Source organism: Mirounga leonina, unplaced genomic scaffold (genome assembly GCF_011800145.1).
Source record: "Mirounga leonina isolate KUSES-001 unplaced genomic scaffold, KU_Mleo_1.0 Mir_53, whole genome shotgun sequence".
Lineage (NCBI taxonomy): Eukaryota > Metazoa > Chordata > Mammalia > Carnivora > Phocidae > Mirounga > Mirounga leonina.
In genome coordinates this window covers 99,906,227-99,933,232 of record NW_023270807.1, presented here as the reverse complement: position 1 = coordinate 99,933,232, position 27,006 = coordinate 99,906,227, and the positions used below count along the sequence as shown (strand labels likewise).

The following is a 27,006-nucleotide window of genomic DNA, read 5'->3' as shown; positions in this document are numbered from 1 at the left end:
CAGGGTCCTGGGATCGTGCCCCAAGTCAGGCTCAGTGCTCAATGCAGAGTCAGCTTGAGATTCCCTCTCTCCCTCTGCCCGGCCCCCACCTTGCACACACTCTCTCTCAAATTAATAAATCTTTAAAAAAAAAAGAAAAGAAAATGCAAATCAGCAATTGAAAAGAAGCAAACTACTGAGGCAGCTTGCTGGCTTAGTCCATACAGCATGCAACTCTTGATCTTGGGATCATGAGTTCAAGCCTCTCATTGGGCATAGAGCTTATTCAAAAAAAAAAAAAAAAAAATTAAAACCCCACAATGACAAAAAAACAACAAAAAAAGCAAACTACTAATACATTCAACAACTTGAATAAATCTCAAAAGTACTAATCTCAGTGAAAGAAGTCAGACAAGACTATACACTATATGATTCCATTTATATCAAATTCTAGAAAAGTCAAAACCATAGTGGCAGACGGCTCATCTGTGATTGCTAGAGTGGGGGTAAAAGGAGTAGATTAATTGCAAAGGGGCATCAGGAAACTTTGTGGGTAAAAGAAATGTTCTGTATCAGAGATCAGCAAATTTACATGAAAGTCCAAATAGTAAATATTTCAGGCTTTGCAGACCAAAGTCTCTGTTGCAAGAACTCAACTGTCAATGTAGTATGGGAACAACCACAAACAATACCAAATAAAGGCTATATTAAGATAAATTTTTATATCTAAAAATAGACAGTAGGGGTGCCCGGGTGCCTCAGTCAGTTAAGCTGTGACTCTTGATTTCAGCTCAGGTCACGATCTCAGTGTCCTGGGATCGGGCCCCACTTTGGGCTCCACACTCAGCCAGGAGTCTGCTTCAGAAGTCTCTCTCCCTCTGCTCCTCCCTCAGCCTGCTCAGGCACACACTCGCTCCATATAAAATAAATACATCTAAATAAATAAATAGATAGATACAGACAGTAGCCCAGATTGGCTTATGGGGTGTAGTTTGCTGACCCTTGTTCTATATCATTAGGGTGCTGGGTTACACAACTAAATTTGTCAAATTTTTCAAATTGTAATTTTTTTTAAGCAAGAGAGAGAGAGAACACGTGTGTGTATGTACATGTGTACATGAGCACAATGGGGAGAATCTTAAGCAGGCTCCAGGCCCAGCATTGTTGGGCTCCATCTCACAACCCTGAGATCATGACCTGAGTCGAAATCAAGAGCCAGACACTTAACTGACTGAGTCACCCAAGCACCGCCTAAATGTTGGGTTTTTTTAAGATTTTATTTATTTGAGGGAGTGAGCAAGAGAGCACGACGGGGGGAAGGGGCAGAGGGAGAGGGAGAATCAAGCTCTCCCCTGAGCAGGGAGCCCCACACAGGACTCCATCCCAGGACCCCGGGATCATGACCTGAGCAGAAGGCAGATGCTTAACCAACTGAGCCACCTAGGCACCCCCCACCAAATGGTTTTTAAAAGCATGTCATTAGGGGCGCCTGGGTGGCTCAGTTGGTTAAGCGACTGCCTTCGGCTCAGGTCATGATCCTGGAGTCCCGGGATCGAGTCCCGCATCGGGTTCCCATCGGGCTCCCTGCTCGGCGGGGAGTCTGCTTCTCCCTCTGACCCTCCTCCCTTTCATGCTCTCTGTCTCTCATTCTCTCTGTCTCAAATAAATAAATAAAATCTTTAAAAAAAAAAAAAAGCATGTCATTATTTATTAAAAAGCTGAACACATCAAGGCTCAGAATCCAGGTTTATTAGACCATTACTGGTTGGTTTCCAAAATTTTCACCACAAGATTCTTTTTATTTTCGCCCTGAATTCTGTATTTTGAAAGATGCCTAAACTAAGCTACATTTACTAAGTTATTAAGTGATTTTGCCATTTTTGGTAATTTGACATATACAACTGCCAGTGCCTTGAAAATTTTTATCAAACAGCAAAATAATTTAATGTTTCACTTTTTTGTGGATAGCCTAATTATGAGTAAATGTGTAATTACCATTAGGCTTTCTGAAATAGTGAACAGCTTTAGAACCACCCATACCCAATCCTCCTGTGCCCTAGAGACCAAGGACCTTAATTAAATAATTATAATAATGGCGGGTGCCTGGGTGGCTCAGTTGGTTAAGCCACTGCCTTCAGCTCAGGTCATGATCCTGGAGTCCCTGGATTGAGTCCCGCATCGGGCTCCCTGCTTGGCAGGGAGTCTGCTTCTCCCTCTGACCCTCCTCCCTCTCACGCTATCATTCTCTCTCTCTCAAATAAATAAATATCTTTAAAAATAATAATTATAATAATGGCTAATGTTGGTCCAAATATGCAATTGATCCAAAAGAGAAGTCAGTAGGATTCAAAAAGGAGAATGCAATAGAATCCAAGCCATAAGTCAAATAATAAAAAACCTGAAAAGATTAGAGCCATGTTAAGGTGTCTGTTTCTTTTTTCAACTTGATGGATGGTGGAAGGGTACAGAGGTGGAAGGGTACAGATAAATTCCAGGAAAAAAACAAAAATGCTGTAAGAGTCATGATTTAGATATGAAGAAAACTAAAATGTGACATGATTTCAAGCAACTGATCAAATGTGAAAACAAGGAAAAATATCCGACTATTCCTCTACAATAGTGGAGGGGTCTGTGATATTGGAAACAGAAAGTAGGGAATAAACTCACAGCAGACTACATAACTCAGCCAAATGTTGACATAGTCATACAATTGATGACTACTGATTTTCAACACTTAAAAATCAACAAAATGCAGAAAATTTATTTACTGCTCAGAACACAAATTATCAACTTTGACAATGTAAAAGAGCCGCTAATAAGTTGGGAAATAAGATGGAGAACTCCCTAGTATCCTTTCTTACAAAGTAGAAGGGTTAACCAGAGGTAGTGTTAGTTTATAAATTATGAAACAAGAAACTGAGGTTAAAGTATATTACTTAATGTTAGAAAGGTAACCACAAAAAAGGAAGCAAAAAATTATGATATAACTATATGAGGGAGAGGTGGGTTTGTAGAGTTAAATACTTGTCCATCTTGGCAGGAGGTCAACAGATAAATGTCTGAAGTTGATAAAACAAGAAATGACAGTTTAACCACATGATTTAAAGACATGAAGATAATCACCAGAAAAAACAAAAAAATGTAGTTAAATGTGGTTCCCTCTAGGCAATGAGTCTAGGGGTGGGAAGGAATGGAGCCAAGCAAGCAATTGTTATTTTTCAATAAATGCCCTTGTGTAGGATTTTATCTTTTAACCATGTACATGTATTACTTGACTAAAAATTAATCTTGGGGCACCTGGGTGGCTCAGTTGGTTAAAGCATCTGACTCTTGATCTCCATTCAGGTCTTGATCTCAGGGTTGTGAGTTCAAGCCCCACAATGGGCTCCACGCTGGGTGTGGAGCCTATTTAGAAAATAAATAAATAGAAGGCGCCTGGGTGGCTCAGTTGGTTAAGCGACTGCCTGTGGCTCAGGTCATGATCCTGCAGTCCTGGGATCGAGTCCCACATCGGGCTCCCTGCTCAGCAGGGAGTCTGCTTCTCCCTCTGACCCTCCCCCCTCTCATGCTCTCTCTCTCTCATTCTCTCTTTCAAATAAATAAATAAAATCTTTAAAAAAGAAAAAAGAAAAGAAATAAATTTTAAAATCTTTTAAAAAAATAAAAATTAATCTTAATTCTCCTAACCTTGTTATCAGATAGTATGTATTTATATAAATATATAAACAATACACACACACACACACACCTCTCCGATTAGCAAGATGTAAGATGTGGCAGGGGACTCGTTTTCCTTCCCAGTGGTAGAATTTTAACTGGGTGCATTATCTAGCCTCTCTGTAGTTATGTGTAGTCTTAAAATTCAGTTCTTGTCAACAGAACATACACAGAAATTATGTATGCAACTTCCAGATCATCCCCTTAAAAAGGAATGGGTTTTTTTCTCTTTTGCCATTCTTCTCCCCACTGGCCGGAATACGGAAATGATGCAGGTAAATTATCTTCAAACTTTTAGATAAGGGAAAGACTTTAGGAAGCACAAGAGAGATGAACGCAGGTCCTCAACACTTTAGAACCACCATATTAGCTCTGAACTGTTTATGCTTGGGTTGTTACAGGAGACAGAACTTTGATTTTGTTTCAGCCATTGTTATTGTGGTCTTTGTTATAGCAGATGAACAGGAACCCTAATGCACACAGTGTATGAGGAAAACAAGATCAGTCTGAAGAACAGGAATGGAGTTGGAGGGTGGAAATAGGTTGTAGAAGACCCTAAAGAGGCCTGAAAGCTGAGCAAGAGGTGTTTACACTTGACAAAGTAAGCAATGGGAAGCCTGGGCAAGCAAGTGACTTAACAGAAAGCAGTATCTTAGGAAAACTAGCATAATGGGTAGAACAGAGCTGAGGGGAGGGAAACTGAGAGTGTGACAACCCATCAGACACTTGGAGGTCTATCACTCCGAGTATGGACGAAGGACCCAGGCTGGGAGAATACAGTAACAGTGGAAGCAATGACTAGGAAAGGTATCCATTAAGAACTGCTGAGTTAATGTGGTAACAGTCTGAAAGAATCAATGACTACTCCAAGATTTTTGATCCAGGAGAACAGAAGAATGGAAGCAACCCTGGCAGAAACGGAAAGGAAGAAAGCCTATGTTGATATGAAGCACTGAACATCGGGGGAAAAGTAAGCTGCCATGGACTTCAAACAAGTTTCTCTAATCTTGCTACAAAGTTGCATCTCAGGGCCCGCCGGGGTGGCTCAGTCGGTTAAGCGTCTGCCTTTGGCGCAGGTCATGATCCTGGGGTCCTGGGATTGAGTCTCCCATCAGGCTCCTTGCTCGGCAGGGAGCCTGCTTCTCCCTCTCCCTTTGCCCCTCATCCTGCTCTCGTGCTCGCTCTCTCTCTCTCTCTCAAATAAATAAAATCTTAAAAAAAAAGTTACATCTCAATAAAATAAGTATTACATTACATATTACTTTATTTGACTTGAACAGTTGCTAACCATCTACTCTATATTCCTTCTCAACTATCAACATGCCAGGAAAAACAGTAAGAAATGAACAAACTGGTCACCTTTACTTCCTATCTAGAATGATTAGGCATAAGAGGTAAACAGAGCTTGAGACACTTTCAGTATAGAAAGTCTGAGAAATTAGTTTTAAATTCATACTATAATCAAAGAAGAATTTCACATGATGGCAAATTATGATAAAGCATATCATCTAAGTACCAGAGATTATTTAAAAATACATTTTTCTTCCTAGAGTTGTTGAATCACTATGTTGTACACTTGAAACTAATGTAGCACTCTGTGTCAGATAATTAAGAAAGAAAAAACACATATCGCCCTGGACTGCTATCACTCCTAATAGATACATGAAGTTAACTATTTGTTTTGACACTATTTCTTTTCTTTTTTTTTTAAGATTTTATTAATTTATTTGACAGAGAGAGACAGCGAAAGAGAGAACACAAGCAGGGGGAGTGGGAGAGGGAGAAGCAGGCTTCCCGCTCAGCGGGGAGCCCAATGCGGGGTGATCCCAGGACCCTGGGATCATGACCTGAGCAGAAGCAGACGCTTAATGACTGAGCCACCCAGGCGCCCCTTTTTTCTTTTTCTTTTTGACACTTTCTTAAAGGAGGATATTCCCTGGACTCCTCACATTTGACAAACTACAATGTTATACAGGATTCTAAAATATAGGTAACCAAATGTTAACTTCTGTGGCTCTCTCTCTCCTACACACACACACACACACACACACACACACACACCCTGCATGTTAACTTCTGTGGCTCTCTCTCCTACACACACACACACACACACACACACACACCCTGCAGGTGATTTTACAGAATCCACGATATAACTGAAATCAAGAATCTTGGATTTGGAAGAGTCCTTAGGAGTTTATATACAGTTAAAGCTGATGACAGATCTCTTCTATGATATCCTTTACAGAAAAATGGTCAACCGTTCTTTGCTTCAACATATTCAGTGACAGAAAACATTATTTTTCAAAGCCAACTCTTTGATTGTTAGGATAGCTTTGTGAATACTTCCTTATAATGAGCCAAGATCTGCCTTCCATTTGTACTGGTTTGACCCTCTACTACATGACATTTCCTAAAATATTTCAACACTATTGCTCTCTTAAGCTTTCTCATTGCTAATCAAACCACCTCAATCCCATCAAATTACCATATAAAATGCTGACTCTCTCTGGTCATCTTGATCACCCTTGCCTGATAATCTTCTGTGTTTTCACTGCTACTCTTAAAGCATGTTGGCTAAAACTAAATGTAATACTAATAAAAATATGTGGAACAGCACAATGGACTTAAGATCACATGAAATAGAATGTAATACAATCCATCTAGATCTAGTGCTGTCCAATAGACCTTAGGATGATGGAAATGTTCTATGTCTGCACTAACAGATCTAGCCTCATGTGGCTACTGAGCTCTTAAAATATGGTTAGTGTGACTGAGAAACTGAATTTTAAATTTCATTTAACTTTAATCGATTTAAATTTAAGTAGACATACTGATATTAAAGCCCCCCCATCATATAAATTAGATCTTACTCAATGTATTGTAAGTTTACCTATTAGTATGTACCCATAAGACTGACTTGAAACTAGTCAAAATGAGGAGGACTGGATTCTAAATGAGGTCCCAATTTCTGAAAACAATCCCTTAGGATTTTCTTAGCTGGTTATATTTGGTCCATGAACACACATAATAAAACTAATGGAATGGTCTCTTTTCCACTAGTCACGCTACTAGTAGCTAAGAACTGACACTCTAAATAGCATAAGAAAATAATTCCAATTTATTTGCAGAAATAAGTAAGAATACAAAAACTACAAATTATTATAATCCTTATTCAAATGCCTAATCAAGGTCTCCACCGAAATGTCTCCTAAGCATCTCAAATACAACATCCCCAAAAATAAACTCGTGCTCTCCACACCTCCTTGCACACCTCCTCCCCACCACCCAAAAGTCCCTGCTGCTCACTCACTTATTGTTTCCAACTCAGAAAATACCAAATCATTCTAAATGCCCAGGCCCAAAACCTTGCTTTCATATCCTTGACTCCAATCTTTCTCCCACACCCCAAGTCTAGCACATACAATTTTTTCTGCTTGGAATGCCTGTCCCCCGGCTCTATCTGCATAGTTAGAATTTCTTCCCATCCACCAACTCTTTGCTCAAGTGACACCTTAGTGAGGCCTTCCCTCCCACAACTGCAAACCTAGTACCCCACACTCCCAAATCTCCTTCCCTACTTTGTGACTTATCATGTGACATACTAGGTATTATACTTGTCTGCTCCCATTAGAAGTAATCTATAAAAGAGAGTATTTGTTTTGTTCAGTTTGGCATATAGAAGATAGTTAAATATCAGTTAACTGACAAATCCTGTAAACATTATAGTATATGCAAAATGACACAATCAAGAATGCAAAGTAAAAAATAACAGATATTATCAGAGCACTGGATTGAATTTTTTCTAACAAATAAAAATAGGTAAAAAAAAAAAAAAATGTTTTAAGTGGCCAGTATAGCATTTGGAGTCTCTCAGTTAAGAGTTAACCTTCCACAAATGCTCAGGTTTAGACACCCCTGCTCTAGGAGACCACCTTTCTCAACCTCATCTACTCCTGCCCCTATCTTTTCCTAACTTTTACCATGGCTTGATATTACTCCAATAAAAGTAGAAAATAAATTCTAATATAAACTTTACTTAAATTGTCACATTTCCTGGATTAAGCAGGCTCATAGTTGTTTTAAGTTAATTTGTTTTAAGAGCACATCATCAGCCTGTAATTATAAAATAACTATATTCTTCATTTCTATAGACCTGCATTGTCCAATATGGTAGCCATTAGCCACATGTGGCTGTTTAAGTTAAATAAATGAAAATCCAGTTCCTCAGTTGTGTTAAGCACATTTCAAATGCTGAATGCCACATGTAGCTAGTGGCTACCATATTGAGGACAGATACACAGACATTACAGAGAGCTCTATTGGACAGGACTGTTATATTTTTTTCTTAAAACTTTATTCTAAAGCATAAAACTGATTCAGCTGAAACACTGGTAGAGTTTAACCTCATAATTTTCAATTCTCTGTATCAGTGATTCTCAAAGTGGTGGCCAGACCACTTGCAGCATTACTTAGGAACTTGTTAAAGATACAAACTCCTGGGGATAGCTGGCTAGTTCAGTCTGTGGAGCATGTGACTCTTGATCTCAGGGTTGTAAGTTCAAACCCCACATTGGGCGTGGAGCCTACTTAAAAAGAATAAATAAATTTATTTATTAAAAAAAAATACAGGGGTGCCTGGGTGGCCCAGTTGGTTAAGCGACTGCCTTCGGCTCAGGTCGTGAGCCCGGGGTCCTGGGATTGAGTCCCACATCAGGCTCCCCCTGCTCTGAGGGGAGCCTGCTTCTCCCTCTGCCTCTGCCTGCCACTCCCCCTGCTTGTGCCCTCTCTCTCTCTGTCAAATAAATAAATAAAATCTTAAAAAAAAAAAAAATGCAAGTTCTTGAGCCACAGCAATCTGTTTTAACTAGCTCTCCAGGGGATCCAGGAGATTCTGAATCATGCTCAAGTTTTAGACCACTGTTCTAAGTTACTTAAGAGTGGTTGTTGGGGCACCTGGGTGGCTTAGTCCGTTAAGCATCTGCCTTCAGCTCAGGTCATGATCCCAGGGTCCTAGGATTGAGTCCCATGTCAGGTTCCCGGCTCAATGGGTGAGTCTGCTCCTCCTTCTCCCTCTGCTCCTCCTCTCTCTCTCTCTCTCTCTCTCTCGCTCACACAAGTGTTCTCTCTCTCTCTCAAATAAATCAATAAAATCTTAAAAAAAAAAAGTGCTTGTCATCATAAGCTATGAAATACTGAGACATACCATTACATTTTACAATATTCCATAAATGATATATCAACTATGAAATCATATACCATATTTCTATTATGACATCTTATAAAAGGAAAACTCAGTAGATATTTTCAATAAAATTATAATAATATTAAAACTAAAGCAATCGTGAACTTCATTTCTTTTAAAAATATACAACTGTAGGGGCGCCTGGGTGGCTCAGATGGTTGGGCGTCTGCCTTCGGCTCGGGTCGTGATTCCAGGGTCCTGGGATCAAGCCCCGCATCGGGCTTTCTGCTCGGCGGGGAGCCTGCTTCTCCCTCTCCCTCTGTCTCCCCCCTGCTCATGCTCTCTCTCTCTCTCCGTATCTCTGTGTCTCAAATGAATAAATAAATCTTTAAAAATAAATAAATAAATAAAAATATACAACTGTAATTTGCTTCCTCTTCCAATTTGCAGATCCTTTTTCACTTCAACATCAACATAGCACATTTTTTTAAGTTCTTCATTTTAATTTCAGTATAGTTAACAGTATAGTGTTATATTAGTTTGAGGTATACAATAGAGTGATTCAATAACATAATCAAGCTTTAATCTTTTTCTAAAGATTCAACTAGAAGCCTTCAGGAACATACAACAGTGGAATAACTAGGAAAAGAGAGAAATTTTCAAATTTTGTGCCAATTGAAATTCTCACAAGAAAATACTACTTTTATAATAAACTAATAAGTAAAAATGAAATCTATTAGCTAGAATTCCGCACGAAGTTGAAACTAACATTGCACAAGTGTTACAAGAGGCTAAACAATTTGAGTACTCAAATCACAGATACAGTAAAGACTAAATATTTGCAATATTGACATCCATGTATGTTAAACATTTGTTATTAAATTTTCTGACAGAAAAACATCCTTAGAAATTTCAGCTAGGAATAATAACCCTGCAATAAAATGGTTATAAAACCACTGGGGAAAGAGCTAGTCTTGACTTACTACCAGTTTGACCCAAAAAGGAGAGTCATTAAGAGCCTGATTACAAATTTCTGCCACAGGCCAGTGTCTACTGTGATAACTTACCAGCGGAAAATTACTTAGTCACAATTTGTGCATAGAATGTTTTGGATATGTACACTAAGAGAGCAGGCACTGGATCATTTTAAGAAATGTTATTAAAATATTTACAACATATTGAGCTTATGTGTAATCCACGGGAACCTAAATCAGACTTAAAAATACTGCCTCAGCATATAAATGTCCACTTCCACTCAAATACCCTTCCATAAATGAACATTGGCAATGCTTGACAGAATTTTGAAATCTAAACATTCTTCATTACTAAATGCAAAGGATACAATTACAAAATTTTTAAATACTGTAATTAAAAAAAAGTCAAATGACTAATATTACGTACTAACCATGTGCCATTTCTCTCACTCATCTTGGTATTTCTGGCACAGATCCAAGCATATAATGTATATTTAATTGCATTCATGAAAAAAGGAATGAGAATTAAGTTTGAGAGAATTCAAAGATTAAAAAAAAAAAAGTCCTAGCCCTCAAGGAAGTTACAAATCGAATTAGGAAACATGACAAATACAAGAAAAGCCAAATAACATATGACAATTAAAAACACCACGTGGCAGGATACGATTATTTGCAAAGCTGGTGGCAAACAATGCTATAAATTCTGACTAGAGTGAAGGTATTACGGACTGCGGTCCTTCTGGTCTCCCGACCCGACAGCAACACTGTTATCTCCATTTAACAAAAGAAAGTAACAGCACTCACCCCACCCTAAAATTATCATAAAAGGAAGGAATACAATAACTAAAGAAAATGATATAAAGAAACTGCCTTGAAAAAAAGTTAGAACATTCCACACACACAATCATTTGTTGAATCCCAAGACCTCTAAAAGCTCCTGAAACACAAGTCTCTCAGGAACAGCATCCTCTGATTATTTCTTCCTCCGCCCCCCACGAAGATTTCCACTGGCCAGCCGCCCCAGAAATTTCTCCCAGCATCCGCAATGACAATACTCTCATCTTTCCCTCCCTCCCCTCGCCTGTATCAGACGGTGGCATCTCCCTCCAGAGGAAAAAACGGAGGGCGGGGGAGGCTGTATAGGACGGAGAGAATGCTTGCAGTGAGGCCGATTATTAAGGAGAAGGAAAGCGAGACGACGCGGGGGTCAAAGGTGGGGTCCCCTCAGATCCAGCCCAGCCTCTAGGCCCCGCCAACATCTCCCCACCCTGAGGGCACGCCCCTCGCCCGCCAGACCCGAACGAGCAGGCAGCGGACTCGAGTGACAGCCCCACCACCTGTGCCGCAACCCCTCCCCCAGGCCCGTGGGGAGACGCCTGCCCCTGCCTCACCAAGAGCGACCCGTGGCTCTTTCTCTACCCTTCCAGTCCACGTCGCCGATGAGTGACAGGTCCCCGGGGGAGGCGATAGCAAGCGCAAGCCGCTCGATACTGCTGGTGCAACACTGCACCGTACCCTCCAGCCGGCACGGGGCCGAGGCGTAGACAGAGCGTTCCGGACGGCCCAGGGAGACCCAGTCCAGGCCTAGCCTGGCCCAGTTGCCCCACATTGGGCGGGGGTGGCACTTACTGCGGAGATTGTGGATTAGCTCCGAGTGGCTGGCGCCGCCGGATTTCCAGGCCATCGCTAAGCACACCCGGAGCAGGTACAGAACCACCTTCAGCGCGGCGACGGTGCCCAGCAGCTTCCCCAAGAGTGAGACCACCTCCCACACGGTCACCGCCCCGCTCGCGTCCCCGCTGTAGTCTCCGCTGTGACTGCTGTCGCCGCCGGTGCCGCCACTGCGCGCTCCCGGCATACCCCGCGGCACGCATGCGCTCTGTGACGCTGCGCGGCCTCGGGTGCGGCGGGGTGGGGCCGCCGGCAGGGGTGGCCGCGTGCCCCACCGCCTGCGCCTGTGGCAGCTGCGGCTGCTGCGGACGGGCTGGGAGCCCGGGCTGAGTCAGCGCCGCCGGCGCGTGCCCCCTCTCTGAGGACTCGGGCTGCGCACCGCCAACTTGCTGAGTTCGCCCTGCGGCCAGGCGGGGTGGGCCCCGGCGTGGTCGGTCGCGTGCCTGGCTGCGGCCTTGGGTCACCGAGCGCGGTGGCACGACGGCGGGACCGATCTGTGCCCCCGCGTCTGCCCGATCCGGTTACGCCGCTGCCGGTAGCTCCGTAGTCGCAGCTGAGTCAGCTGCTGCGAGCCGCGGGTCTGCTCCTATAGCTGTCCAGATTGTTAGACGGTGGGCTTCCTCCGTTATTCCTCACCCAACCCAGTTGTCTAATATTTAGGTCAGTTCGAGTCGGAGCTCCGTATGGTGGAGCCTGAATAATCTTAATAGAACGGGAGGGCAAAGGCCCTCTCTCACCCGAGTACTCGAGCCTCTGGCTTTGTGACAAGTACATCAGTGTTTGGTTAGCAGAGACTTTGGGACCCTGGTTTGTTCTCAACTCTAAAGCACATACTCAGAGTGGAAGAACACCATAACGGGGAGGGGGGGGGCGGCGGAGCGTGGGAATGCTTTGCTCCTGCAAACAATGCAATCTGCTAAAATTACCACAGTATCTAATGGAGAATGTGTTATTTTCCCAACAAAAGTGTGCATTTTCAGCTAATTAATCCCCACAAATTCCACCGTTAGACTGGACACCAGCTTTATCGCTACCAGCCCTGCAAGACAATGAGTTCGGGAAGCTGACAGGGAACATTGCCCGGCACATCCAACTTGCTGCCTCCTAATCAGAACTGAGACTGACAGAATCCAGTCATCATTTAGTCCAATAAACTTTTAAGAAAGGAAACAAAGCAATGTCAAGACCTCTACGCTACTGCATGAGCAGTGGTTTTCAAATTCCAGTTCTTGTCAGATTTTGTCAAATGTAACACTCAGCCTCTACTACCACTCCGAAATACACTTGTACTTTACCTGTTTTCTGGGATTCTGTGACGTAAATGAAACCACACTCAAAAAAAGTGTTCTTTATGTGACTGACGCACTGCCTACTGCCCTAAGGAAGCACCTCAGTGTTCTTTAATATCAGAAATAAAATTGTCCGTTTGGGACTCTACTAGTTTTCTATCTTATCTCTGCAGTCTCCTAATATTCTAGTTAAAAGAACAAAACCAGTCTATTCTCAGCAAGAGCCTGGTAAGTCTCTCTAAAGCTGACCTAGATGAATTGCATCTACATGTGGTGCTTCCATAAGCTGTGGCTGGGAAATAGGACTACCAATATCCGTTAAAAAGAAGATATCAGGTTAAAGAAACAACCAACACACAGTTATGAATGTATTATAAAGGAGATTTTTTAAAAAAATCAATGATACCTTCTGTACGCAATAGGATTTACATTCTAGTTGGGGAGATCTGCATTAAAAGAAAACAGGCAGCAGAGGGCAAAATATAAGTACTATTCTGGTCTAGATGTCAAGTGCTATGCTTATTTAGATCATCATGGGCTGGAGTAATCAGGAAAAGATAGGGGAAGGAACTGGTCCTTGAAGGATGACAAGGATTCTAAGAAGTAGAAAGGAATAAAAGGATATTGTAGGTAATTCAAAGTACAGAAGCAGGAACCTAGAGCACTAATTCCTAGGCTGTCGACGTTACATATCAAACTCATTAATTACATACATAAATGAATTGAGGAAGGTTACATAGTTAGACAGTTCAGTCAAAACTAGAATTGGAGTTTTTAGAATTCCAACTCCAGGCTCTGACAGTGTGTATTAACAACTTGGAAGCAAAGTATTTGTTTGAGAGACAAAGAGGGAGACCTTTAGAATAAAGGTTGTGCAGTAATGAAGGTACTTCTATAAGAATTGAAGGATTTTCAGTATTTTCAATGGGTGCTGAGATACAAAACTGAATGCTAGGGTGTAGCTACTAGGTGGTTTCTCTTGCATTGATTTTGTTTTGGTTTTGCTCTTAAATTTTTCTTACACTGCACAATTATTGCACAAATGCACCGTTTCAGTGTTCCTATACTGACTTTGAGGACTCTGTTCAAAGCCACCTCGGTAAGGAAGGGCCCTCCAACTTCCTCCCGCTTGGGGGTTGATGGTACCCGCATTGCCGAAGGACGGGAATTGGCTCTCCGCGGCCACCGTCCGCCTTGTAATGTCCGGCCCAATCAGACTCCGCGGGAAGGGGCGGGACGCGGAGGCGCGCGCAGTGTTTCCTGCTCTACCCGTAGGGGTTGCTTTTGCCATGGAGGATATTTATGCTAAGTTTGTGTCTCAGAAAATCAGCAAAACCCGCTGGCGACCGGTACCTCCGGGGAGCCTGCAGACCGCGGATACCTTCGCTGCGGGATCTTGGGACAATGAGGTACCTCTGCTCCCGGGCGGGAAGCTCCTGCTTCCTCTCTTTCTCCTAGAACCGCGCCGCTGGGGGTCTGCGCGCGAACTCTCGCCTTCTAGCTCCTCTCGCCTTCTAGCTCCTCTCGCCATCTCCGTCCCCCAGTTCCCATCTCAGGTTCGGTTGTCCGGTACCTCAGAGCCATCGATGATGTGCCTGAGCCTCGAATCTCGTATTTTAAACCCTCACCTTCCATTTATCTGAGATGCTTTCAAAGCAAGGTTGCTTGAAGGCAACACAGATTTTAATGTTCAAGAGTTTGATGTATATTTCATCTCAAGAGAAAACTTTCTGCTTTACAGGAAAATTATGTTTCACTGTGGTCTATTGGAGATTTTGGGAACTTGGACTCTGATGGAGGGTTTGAAGGAGACCATCAGTTACTGTGTGATATCAGACACCATGGCGATGTAATGGATTTACAAGTAAGTCTGTGTAACTTCCAAAAGCTAATTTTTTAAAAACTGAGATTAATATATTTGGAGATGCAAAGGACCTTAGATTTTGTCTAGTCTTATTCCGGGTTTACAGGAAACTGAGTTCTCTATAGGTTATGATTTGCTAATATTAATTATATAGCCACTCAATGGCAGAATCAGAACTGGGGAAGGGGATGTGAATTTAATCACAGTTTTTAAAATCCTGGTTTGTTTGTTTAATTAGTTGGCCATCTGTGTGCCAAACATCATTTGGGGGGCTTTACAAAAGTCTAATATTTTTATCACGTGTTTGTGAATCAGGTGTTATATGTCACCATGGGACAAATACTGTGCAAGGCACTATACGTGGTTTTGCTTTATAAATTCTTATAACAACCCCCTAAGTGGGGATTAGTTCTTCCATTTTAAAAAGTTTACCAAGGCTTAGAGAACTTAACTTGGTCAATGTCTCAAAGCCATTAAAGTGGGGGGAATAGAATTAAGTTTTCAAACCCTGGTCTGTAGGACTTCAAAGTCCCTGCATTTTCTTCTATAGAAAGCTGCCTAACCTTGAGAATGATTATTTTCTAAACCTCTATGGTGGTAGTCCAAAATTAAACCAGTTCTAGGTGAAGGAGTTGAGGGGAAAAAATTTATTTATTGTTCATGAAAATCCTTTCATTTGTGTAGTGGTTTTGACTTTTCAGATCCATCATCACATTTTATTTGCTTAGCATTTTATAGGCTCTTTGCATTTTAAAATTGTTGTACTACTAATTGAGTTAAACAAATGGGTTTCCTTCCTATCGATATTTCTGAATCCATAACAAGCAAGAATTTTCTATTCAGTTTTTTGACCAGGAAAGAATTGTAGCTGCTTCATCAACAGGATGTGTAACAGTTTTCCTTCACCACCCGAATAACCAGGTAAAGAATTTTTGCTTGAAAACTGAATTTATATTTTAATTATTTTTAAGGAGGCCTAAACTAGATTGTATGTAATAATGACACAAATAAGTTTCATACTCTCAAAATATGGAGGGGGAAATACCATATTACCTATCTTTCAGTAGATTAATTCCCAAACCAGGTTTGTGTGAGCTTTTATTGAAATTAGATATCTCTTAAATTCTGTTGGTCCAGAGCTATCAATATGGTTTTCTGGCAAGTAATTTTCCTGTAATTTTCTCTTTTAAAAGTTACTGTTCTGATCTTTCAAAGAAAGAGCACCTTCTAGCTTGGGTATCATTAGAGAGAACAGGGACAGCTACTTTGCTTCTATGGATAGAACCTAGGTTTTATTTATTTATTTATTTTTTAATTTTACTTATTTATTTGACAGAGAGAGCAAGCACAAGCAGCGGGAGCTGCAGAGGGAGAGGGAGAAGCAGGCTTCCCGCTAAGCAGGGATCCCGATGCGGAGCTCGATCCCAGGACCCTGGGATCACGACCTGAGCCGAAGGCAGGCGCTCAACGACAGAGCCACCCAGGCGCCCCTAGAACCTAGGTTTTAATTAGAAGAGAGGATGCGCTATATGAAGACTTGACATTTTTTCAGTGCCTTTCTTGTGTATTGAAAGCCTGAGTGCTGACCTTCATAATGGTAGGGCAGTTCTTTAACATAGCCGCATTTGTAGTAACAGTTTTAAGTTGCTTGAAGAGATTGCTTATTTAGATTTTCAGGCTAATAAAGGTCATCTTCCTAATAGACATGCCTAGTAAATATAAGACCCAGATCTTCTTACGTATTTTTCTTAATGGCTTCAGTTAGAAAACACTAAAGATTTATTTCTTAGATGTAGGCTAATTCCCTTAAGAATTTAGAGTTGTGGGGCACATGGGTGGCTCAGTCATTAAGCGAGGTCTGCTTCTCCCTCTCCCACTCCCCCCCTGCTTGTGTTCCCTCTCTCGCTGTGTCTCTCTCTGTCAAATAAATAAAATCCTTAAAAAAAAAAAAGAATGTAGAGTTGCTTTTAGGGACTCCTGGGTGGTTCAGTCAGTTAAGTGTCTTTGGCTCAAGTCTTCTTCCCAGGGTCCTGGGATCTAGTCCCACATCAGGCTGCTTGCTCAGCGGGGAGCTTGCTACTCCCTCTGCCTGCCACTCCCCCTGCTTGTGCTCTCTTGCATGCGTGTTCGTGCTGTCTCTCTTTCTGACAAATAAATAAATAACATCTTTTAAAAAAGCGGGGGGGGGGGGGGGCGCGCCTGGGTGGCTCAGTTGGTTAAGCGACTGCCTTCGGCTCAGGTCATGATCCTGGAGTCCCTGGATCGAGTCCCGCATCGGGCTCTCTGCTCGGCAGGGAGCCTGCTTCTCCCTCTGACCCTCCCCCCCTCTCATGTGCTCTCTGTCTCTCTCATTCTCTCTGTCTCAGATAAATAAATAAAATCTTTAAAAAAAAAAAAAAGCGGGGGGGCACCTCGGTGGCTCAGTCATTAAGCGTCTGCCTTTGGCTCAGGTCATGATCCCAGGGTCCTGGGATCGAGCCCCGCATCGGGCTCCCTGTTCAGTGGGAAGCCTGCTTCTCCCTCTCCCACTCCCCCTGCTTGTGTTCCCCCTCTCGCTGTGCCTGTCTCTCTCAAATAAAAAAAACTTATTAAAAAAGAAAAAAAAGAATTTAGAGTTGCTTTTGAACACACAACTATCTGATACCTAAACCATTTCTTTGAGATAAGTTGAAGATATTATTGAAAAGCATTTTTTTAGTCTAATCCAGTGTATACAGAACTTTGATGGAAGTAGTTTCTAGGCTTTAGTGCCCAGAAATACAAAGGAAAAAGGAGGGAGTTATTCTTTCTCTAGGAGGGTGTGAGACAGAATTTTAAAATACTCTTCATTCAGGGAAAAGTGCTAGTTTTTAGGGCTTTGCTTTGATTCATCGTACTCTCATTTCTGACTCCTAGACTCTGTCGGTCAGCCAGCAGTGGACAGCCGCTCACTACCACACAGGTCCGGGCAGTCCTTCCTGCGGCAGTGCACCGTGCACAGGTATTGTGTGCAGTAACCCAGAAATTGTCACCGTCGGAGAAGATGGTCGGATCAATCTCTTCAGAGTCGATCACAAGGAGGCGGTGAGAACCATAGGTAAGAAAAATCATACTTCTTTTGTTATCACGTAGTAATTGAGCACCTACCATGTGCTAAGCAGACCCAATGCTAAGTGTTTGAGGGATGTAAAAATATACAGAGTAGGATCCCTTTATAAGACAATATGTCGATAAGGCGTGTATGAATGAATGACTACGCAGGAGAAACTATTTTGGGTTTTTTTTTTGAGGGGGTGTTTTTTTTTTGTTTGGGTTTGGGTTTGGGTTTTTGTGTGTTTTTTTTGGCTGGTGAAGATTATCAAATAAAGAATTGAGGAGCAAGTGGCAATTGATTTAATCTAGGTTCTAGACCGTAAATAATCCTAAATGATGGCACACCAAACAAAGGGAATAACATGGAGGCAGGATACGTCCATTTAGAGAATGACAAAAAGTGTAGTTTTCCATACTTATGTAGGAGAGGTGACAGATAAAGCAAGAGAAGTAAATTGGGGCCAGGTTGTGAAGAGTCTAATGCATAGCTACAGAGGTTACATTTTGTTAGTTGGGCCACTAAGAAGCCATTGAATCTTTTTGAGCAAGGGGATGATAAACTCCCTGTCATGCTTTAGAAGGATTATTCTAGTCTAGTAGTTCTCAACTATGCTTTCCAGCCTGACAGTAGTTTTAACAACTCACTACCCTAGACCTCCTGAATCAGAACCTCTGTGCATTCAGCCCATGAATCAGTTTTTTGTATTGTTTGTTAGTTTTTTTTAGTTCTGAAGAACGTTTATTTAACTGTTAAGGACCATTGCCTGGAGTTTGGAGGACTGTCACAAAAGTTTAGAAGTATATGTTAAATTATGTGGTATAGGGGCGCCTGGTGGCTCAGTCAGTTAAGTGTCTGTCTTTGGCTCAGGTCATGATCCCAGGGTCCTGGGATCGAGCCCCGCATCGGGCTCCCTACTCAGCTGGGAGCCTGCTTCTCCCTCTCCCACTCCCCCTGCTTGTGTTCCCTCTCTCGCTATCTCTCTCTGTGTCAAATAAATAAATAAAATCTTAAAAAAAATATGTGGTATAACTTAAACACTCTAGGAAAAGGTAAAGGACCAGTATATACCAGTCTGGAAGGACTTCATGGAGAAGAGAGTTAATGAGGCTAAAGATGAAGGGATTTTTTTTTTTTAAGATTTTTTATTTTATTTAATTAATTAATTTATTTTTTAAGATTCCACTCATTTATCTGAGAGAGAGAGGGAGAGGAGCATGAGAGAGAGAGCGAGCGAGCATAAGAGAGAGTGAGCACCAGCCGGGGGGGAGAAAGAGAGGGAGAAGCAGTCTCCCCACTGACCCCAGAGCCTGATGCAAGGCTTGATCCCAGGACCCTGGGATCATGACCTGAGCCAAAAGCAGATGCTTAACTGACTGAGCCACCCAGGCACCCCTGAAGATTTTATTTTTAAGTAATCTCTACACCCAACATAGGGCTTAAACTTACAGCCCTGAGATGAAGAGTTGCACGCTCTACCAACTGAGCCAACCAGGCGACCCTAAAGATGAATAGATTTGAGATAAGTCAGCCAAATGATACAAGTTCGGAATGAGCTCTATAGGAAGCACTGGGGTTTGGAGGTTCTGGGTTAAGCACTAGTGGGAGATATAAAATTGTATATGGAGGAACTTGAATAGCTATATCAGCATTGGAGGGTGACAATCTTAGGTGGAAATAGAGAAATATATGAAAACTCTGCCCTCTGTTTGGAAAACAGTCAGATGTTCTGTAAGTAATATATTTCTATCAAAGGAGAGTCCATTTTAACATATATATTACCGTGCATTTTTCTATAGAAATTAGACTGACTTATTTAAAAGTTCACTTGTAATATTTCAATCAATAGAAGGAATGCAATTTAAGAATTTTGTGGAAAAGTAGGACTTATTAACACACACTACTGTTTTCTTAATTTGTAGACAATGCAGATAGCAGTACACTCCATGCTGTAACCTTCCTTCGAACTCCTGAGATTCTTACAGTAAATTCAATTGGGCAATTAAAAATATGGGATTTCAGAAAACAAGGAAATGAGCCCTCTCAGATATTATCACTGTAAGTTTTCATTTGTAATTTCAGTACCGTAATGCAAAATTAATTTGTTCGATTATTTATAGCAACTGACTTTAAACCATACTGTATTTTAATTGCATTTGAAGAGAATGATCCCTGATTAAATTTGATAAAGCAAGTGTAATTTGATGGGTTTGGTACTGCTGTGCTGCATTTAGTAAATATTTGTCGTATTGATTCAGAGCCTTTATCTCTTTGAAGTTTATATTATTTAATGGGGAATTTATTTTTGCTCAGCAAGTGATTCTACTGATAGTAGGTACAATGCAATCCAGATGTGATTGGGTGAAAAATACAATCCGAGGAGCGCCTGGGTGGCTCAGTCGTTAGCCTTCGGCTCAGGTCATGATCCCAGGGTCCTCGGTTTGAGCCTCACATCGGTCTCCCTGCTCAGCAGGAAGCCTGCTTCTCCCTCTCCCACTCCCCCTGCTTGTGTTCCCTCTCTCACTGTGTCTCTCTGTCAAATAAATAAATAAAATCTTAAAAAAAAAAAAAAAAATACAATCCCAAGATATTTTTTCTGAGCAAAAATTCCCATTCTGTGTGTGCGATTTTCTCTTCCCTAATAAGAATATAGAATGTGTCAAACTGAAAAAGTAATTATATAAACAAAATATTAAATAAGGTAAAAGTAAAAAATATGCTGCTTAGTTGTACATAATGTTTTTAAAATACCAAGAAATGGAAATATGTTTGCATATCTTACCATCAGATTATCATGCTCCTTATGTCTCCAAATCGAAGAGGGAATAACTTTGGCTTTAATTTCATTGCAAAATTCTAATATTTAGAAATATATTTAATGCACTCAATTTTTTGACATAATTTAAGTTCAGCTAGTAGCTCCAGCCACAAAGTCATCATTTAGTTTCTAGAGTGAAACATGTTTCATGGATTATGCAAAGATAAATCCTACTTCACAACATGTTTGATGTCATTGTATCTCCCATAAAAGGACTGGTGACCGAGTGCCCCTCCACTGTGTTGACAGACATCCCAACCAGCAGCATGTTGTAGCTACTGGTGGCCAGGATGGAATGCTGAGTATTTGGGATGTTAGACAAGGCACTATGCCTGTGTCTCTGCTGAAGGCTCATGAAGCTGAAAGTAAGTGCTGTGGAGATACATGAGTTTTTGTTGGATAGTAGTATGATGTACTGTAAGCAGCTTTCCATAATCATACATACGGATCATTTTACAGTAGCTTTTGGCTGAATTATATGTATTTATGTATTTATGTATATTATGTAAATATATGTATTTTACTTGACACTTAAGTTCTTCAACATGTTTCATTATTTTATCCAAAACCACAGTGATTATCCTTATATGTTCATCTTTATGGGCTTATCTTCTTAGGATAATTTTTTAGAAGTAGAATTGGTGAGCCAAAACATAAAGCTGTGATACATGTTATCAAACTGTTATACATAAAAATAATACCAGTTTATATTGCCATACTCTGTATAAGAGGATGCCCTTTCCCATGCAAATGCAGGCTATTGTTAATATTTACCAATCTGTGTGTTCCTCACAGAAGAATTGTACCTTTTTTTTTTTTAAATAGGAACAGTATATATAGGATCTTGTCCCCTTTTTGTTCATCTTTTGATTTTGGGGATTTTTTGACTAGACAGAAATTTTTCATTTTATCACCATCTTTGATACCATGACTACATTATAGTTTTAAATTCTGACTTAAGAGAAGTTTATGTTAAGCTTTGCTTGAATAAAAGTACAGAAGTAGAAACATACCAGTATTGTAATCTCGATTTTAAGTTCCATTATTACCTTGGAAAGATAAATGATTTTTAAGATTATATTTAATAAGCAAATAAAAGGATAGAAATTTTTTGCCTCTTCTAGTTATAACTGTACCCAGGGGGGAAAAAATAAAAAATAGGGTATGTCCTCATAGAATCTGATGTTGGCTAAGCCAGTGGTAGTAATATTACAAACTTTCAGATCTCTTCTTCCAGCCCCCCTTAACTGCCAGCCTGTATTGCCAAGCAATACATACAAATGTAGCAGATCGTAATGTATTGTTTTGATTCATTCTGACTCTTGACTAGAAATGAAATAAGATGTTTTAGTATAGAGGTTTGTTTTCTACTCTGAAAATAAATACTTAAGAATCTAGGTTTGTACAGTAGGCTTATGGCTCTAGAGGCTATTTTCTTTCACTTTTTTTAATGAAACAGTATGAATGTATTTTACATAGGGATTTGCCCAGAACAAGTTCTCTTGAGGAAGATGACCTTTTAATGTTTTGTGGCATGATGCTTAATTGTGGTAATTGTCAGAATGAAAATTGCCCAATTGCAAGCATGTGCCTTCTAATACTTTTTATGCCATGTCCCAGGCACCTTCTATGATGCCTCTTTAAGGTTCTAGTCCAGAATCACAGAACTCTTGTTCACAGACTACCTGTTTGATTTGCATGCTGCAGAGAACCTCCTAAGGCGACCTGGCCAGTTGTTGGCTCCCATTTGTCTATTGACACAAAGTTCCCTTAAAGTTTAGAACTTGCAGGGTCCTCAATCCTACGCTGGCTTCTTAAAAGCCCTCCATCTGAAAATGAGTCCAGATTCTGGGAGCATTTATAGGTTTTAGTTTGCTAAGAGCTAGTTGCTATTTCTGTGATATATACCAGAGGTATCCAGAAGCCTGGCATGAAGCAAAATTGAACTGCTGCTTAGAAATTCATTTGTATGTTGCTTTTATGGTATTCTCTCTGTTTTTCCAGTTATATAACCTTCATATATATATTTTTAAGATTTTATTTATTTATTTGAGAGAGAGCAGAACAGAGTGAGAGAGACAACATGAGCAGTGGGGAGGGGCAGAGGGAGAAGGAGAAGCAGGGCTCAATCCCAGGACCCTGGGATCATGACCTGAGCCGAAGGTAGGTGCTTAACCAGCTGAGCCACTCAGGTACACCTAACCTTTCTTCATATGTTAATGACACAGGAATTGAAAATAAGAGAACTTAACAATTTAAAAAAAAATTTTAGGGACACCTGGGTGGCTTAGTTGGTTAAGCATCTGCCTTCGGCGCAGGTCACAATCCCAGGGTTCTGGGATCGAGTCCGCATCAGGCTCCTTGCTCAGTGGGCAGCCTGCTTCTCCCTCTGCCTGCTGCTCCCCCTGCTTGTGTGCTCTCTCTGACAAATACATAAATAAAATCTTAAAAGTACATATTTTAGGAATTACCCCATTGTCATATTCTTCCATAAAAAAATGTAATAGGTCAAATGATTAGCATTTATTTATTTTTTTTTTTTTTTTAATTAACATGTAATGTATTATTTGTTTCGGGGTACAGGTCTGTGATTCATCAGTCTTACACAATTCACAGTGCTCACCATAGCACATACCCTCCCCAGTGTCCATCACCCAGCCACCCCATCCCTCCCACCTCCCTCCATTCCAGCAACCCTCAGTTTGTTTCCTAAGATTAAGAGTCTCTTACGTTTATCTCCCTCTCTGGTTTTGTCTTATTTCATTTTTCCCTCCCTTTCCCTATGATCCTCTGTCTTGTTTCTCAAATTCCTCACATCAGTGAGATCATATGATAATTGTCTTTCTCTGATTGACTTATTTTGCTCAGCAGAATACCCTCTAGTTCCACCCACATCATTGCAAATGGCAAGATTTCATTTTTTTTTAAATGGCTGCATAATATTCCATTGTGTATATATACCACATCTTCTTTATCCATTCATCTGTTGATGGACATCTAGGCTCTTTCCATAGTTTGGCTATTGTGGACATTGCTGCTATAAACATTGGGGTGCTTGTGCCCCTTCAGATCACTCCATTTGTATCTTTGGGGTAAATCCCCAGTAGTGCAATTGCTGGGTCGTAGGGTAGCTCTATTTTCAACTTTAAGGAACCTCCATACTGTTTTCCAGAGTGGCTGCACCAGCTTGCATTCCCACCAACAGTGTAGGAGGGTTCCCCTTTCTCCACATCCTCGCCAACATCTGTCGTTTCCTGACTTGTTAATTTTAGCCATTCTGACTGGTGTGAGGTGGTATCTCATTGAGGTTTTGATTTGTATTTTCCTGATGCCGAGTGATCTTGAACACTTTCCATGTGTCTGTTGGCCATTTGGATGTCTTCTTTGCAGAAATGTCTGTTCATGTCTTCTGCCCATTTCTTGATTGGATTATTTGTTCTTTGGGTGTTGAGTTTGATAAGTTCTTTATAGCTTCTGGTAGCATTTATTTTCATTCACTTGCTGGCCCAATACACAAGTAGATTTATTTGGCTTCTTTATCCTATCTATGTGTTATAGCCATTTGGAGAATTATATCTTTTCTTTAATTCTGAAGCCTTTGATTTTTATCACAGACTTGGGGTTTGAAGGTGTGTGATGAAGGTTAATGGAATATGATGCCTAGAGATAGGGTCTTAAAGTGTGTTCAACTTTTCTGCACAGGAAATAGCTTCTTGGTTCTTATCTTTTAGTGTGGGAAGTGCACTTTCACCCGTCCAACCCAGATCATCTATTTACTTGTTCTGAGGATGGATCCCTCTGGCATTGGGATGCCTCCACAGACGTACCTGAAAAATCATCACTGTTTAACCAAGGTAAAAGGATTTAATGAAGATTCTTGTGTGTAATTTTGTTGTAGTTTTAAATACCACATTAGAAATTCTCGTATTTTTAACATTAAAGAATGGTAGAATGTTTCCATTCTCCTGCCTCAGGGTAAATTCTAGTATCATAGGGCTTGAAATCTGTCAGCTGCTTACTACTCTAGTGCTGATGACTACAAATGCCATAAGCTGGCTAACTTCGCACAGCCAGGGTTCTTCATGCTACATTTCCGAGACTTTCCATCCAAGAATCACCAGAAGGACGGTTAAAATCTCCTGCTTTGCTTGAAGAATTCAAATTTGATATCCATAATATCCTATGGAAATTTGAGGATTTAATATCACTGAATAAGCCTTTGGTCAAAAATGGTGATGTATGATAATGAAGTCATCACCCTGTTATTCTGGAATTAAGTTTCAATCCTAGCCTTTTAAAAATATCAATAGAATTTCAGATGTTTATGACATAATATTAGTCTTGAAAGATGTGTTCCCCTTTTTTTCTTGCAGGAGGAAGAAATAGTACTTTTTTGTCTCACAGCATTAGTAGCCAGACTAATGTTCACCAGTCTCTCATAAGCTCCTGGCTCAGCACTGATCCTGCAAAAGACCGTATTGAAATCACAAGCTTGCTTCCCAGCAGGACTTTGTCCGTGAACAGTTTGGATGTTTTAGGTCCTTGTCTTGTTTGTGGAACTGATTCAGAAGCCATTTATGTTACTAGACAGCTTTTCTCATGAAAATACTATAATTACAAGATTTCAGGTGAAGCACATTGTTAGCGTTTTGAAGTACAACTTCTATGCAGATTTTTATTATTGCAAAATGTGAAATTTGCAGAGGAAGCTTCTGTAAACTATTGATAATATCGATGCCCTGTTTTGACTTTTGTCAATTGAATGTTCTCATAGTTGCAGAGTCAGAGAGATGACTGATGGCAAGAGAATTGGAATCTGTGGAAGACTATCAGAGGGATCCTTTTGCTCATGTATACACTGCCTTCAAACAGGCTATTCTGTAGAACCTGCTTTAGCTCATGGAACCTGCTCTTCATTTTTGATGTTATGGAACTTAATATTCTCAAACCACCAACAGGTTCCTATTCTTTTTATCGACACTATGGGGGATATTACCCCTCCCTGGTGGCCCTGGCCAATGTTAATGTTTATCCTTTTTATTGTAGATATTTTCTTCAATCTTTCCACATTTTATTTCCTTAATAAGTTTAATAAACTTCACAAAGAATTGAGAAGAGCAAAGATGACAGGTTTTTGTAGTGTTCCCATTTTTTTAAGGTTTTGTTAAAGGAAAGTGTTTTGACAGGTTCCTCTATTAGAGTAGATTTGAACAGAACTCTGTCAACTGCTGAGACCCAACTTCATTTTTCTTGAAAAAGGAAAAGTATTTTTCCTAAGGATTTTTGCTTTTATTTAGTTTTACAACATAGTTCAAAATTGCTGGACTGGACATTGTGCAATAAAATAGAATTTGATATTGATAACTGAGCTGACTTCCAAACTAAAATTTGATAGATAACATGTATGAGACTAGTATGATGATGTGGTAAGAGTAAAGAATATTGTTTTGTCCTTGTCTACAATGTTTTTTTAATTATGTTATGTTAATCACCATACATTACATCATTAGTTTTTGATGTAGTGTTCCATGATTCATTATTTGCATATAACACCCAGTGCTCCATGCAGAACGTGCCCTCTTTAATACCCTTCACCAGGCTAACCCATCCTCCCACCCCCCTCCTCCCTTGTCTACAATGTTAATGATAATCTAACATGTAGGTGTTTTCTTTTGTTTGTTTTTGAGTGTAGTTGACATAATGTTACATTAGTTTCAGGTTAATGTGTAGTGCTTAAAAACAATTTTGTGACATTGTCTTTCCAAAGTTTGTTAAGTCTGTTATTGAACGTGAAGACCTTAATGACAAATCACTGTTATTATGCTCTTAAAGCATGTATTCGTTTACTTTATAATTCCAATAATAGTAATTATGGTAAAGTTTTGTTTTTCCATCCTAATAAATACTTTTCAGTTCTTTTATGCCACCTTACCTCGGGGGGTGGGGGTTGTGTGGGGTTTTTTGTCAACATTTTTAAATGGAATACATATATGCAATCTTTTTTATATAAATTTGACTCAGAAATATTTGATAAAATTAGTAACTTGAATTATAGAGAATCAGAGGAAGAAAGAAAATGTTGCCAATGGAAGTTTTAATCTGTTTATAGTTTTATTGCTGACTAATTTTTAAGACTTTGTTATTACAAAAGTAATTTGTTACAGAAAAAAAGTCAAAAGAAATTAAGTACTTATACAATTCATAGTCTTTTCATTCCCTTTTTTAATCTATCAATGTGTGTATACTTTATTAAAATGAAATATATCATGTTATATTTATGAATATACATTCCCCAGGAGTAATCACATGGTTTCCATAGTAAAAACATAGCTATTAATTTTCCTTTGACTTATTTCCCTTTATATGAATGTCTTGCTGCAACCTAAGCTTCAGCGTCCCTTTCTTTACTTCCCAGGCATACTCCCATTCCATTCAGCAG

At 40.3% G+C, this 27,006-nt stretch overlaps 2 protein-coding genes across 3 annotated transcripts in view; one reads left to right on the top strand and one right to left on the bottom strand.

The window, feature by feature from the left end:
• Positions 1-11,716, bottom strand: part of PCMT1 (protein-L-isoaspartate (D-aspartate) O-methyltransferase) — a 43,820-nt gene extending 32,104 nt beyond the window's left edge. For both annotated transcript variants that reach the window (XM_034990997.1, XM_034990996.1), the window contains exon 1: positions 11,485-11,716. In XM_034990997.1, coding sequence (XP_034846888.1) covers positions 11,485-11,713 — 229 coding nt within the window. In that variant the 5' untranslated portion in view covers positions 11,714-11,716. The remainder of the gene's footprint in view (positions 1-11,484) is intronic.
• Positions 11,717-14,062: 2,346 nt separating this feature from the next.
• Positions 14,063-25,811, top strand: NUP43 (nucleoporin 43). The gene is made up of 8 exons (XM_034990995.1): positions 14,063-14,224; positions 14,557-14,679; positions 15,523-15,600; positions 17,575-17,755; positions 19,672-19,807; positions 20,781-20,932; positions 24,299-24,421; positions 24,941-25,811. The coding sequence occupies exons 1-8, from the start codon at positions 14,105-14,107 to the stop codon at positions 25,168-25,170; spliced, it is 1,143 nt and encodes a 380-aa protein (XP_034846886.1). The 5' UTR covers positions 14,063-14,104; the 3' UTR covers positions 25,171-25,811.
• The last annotated feature ends 1,195 nt before the right edge of the window (positions 25,812-27,006 follow it).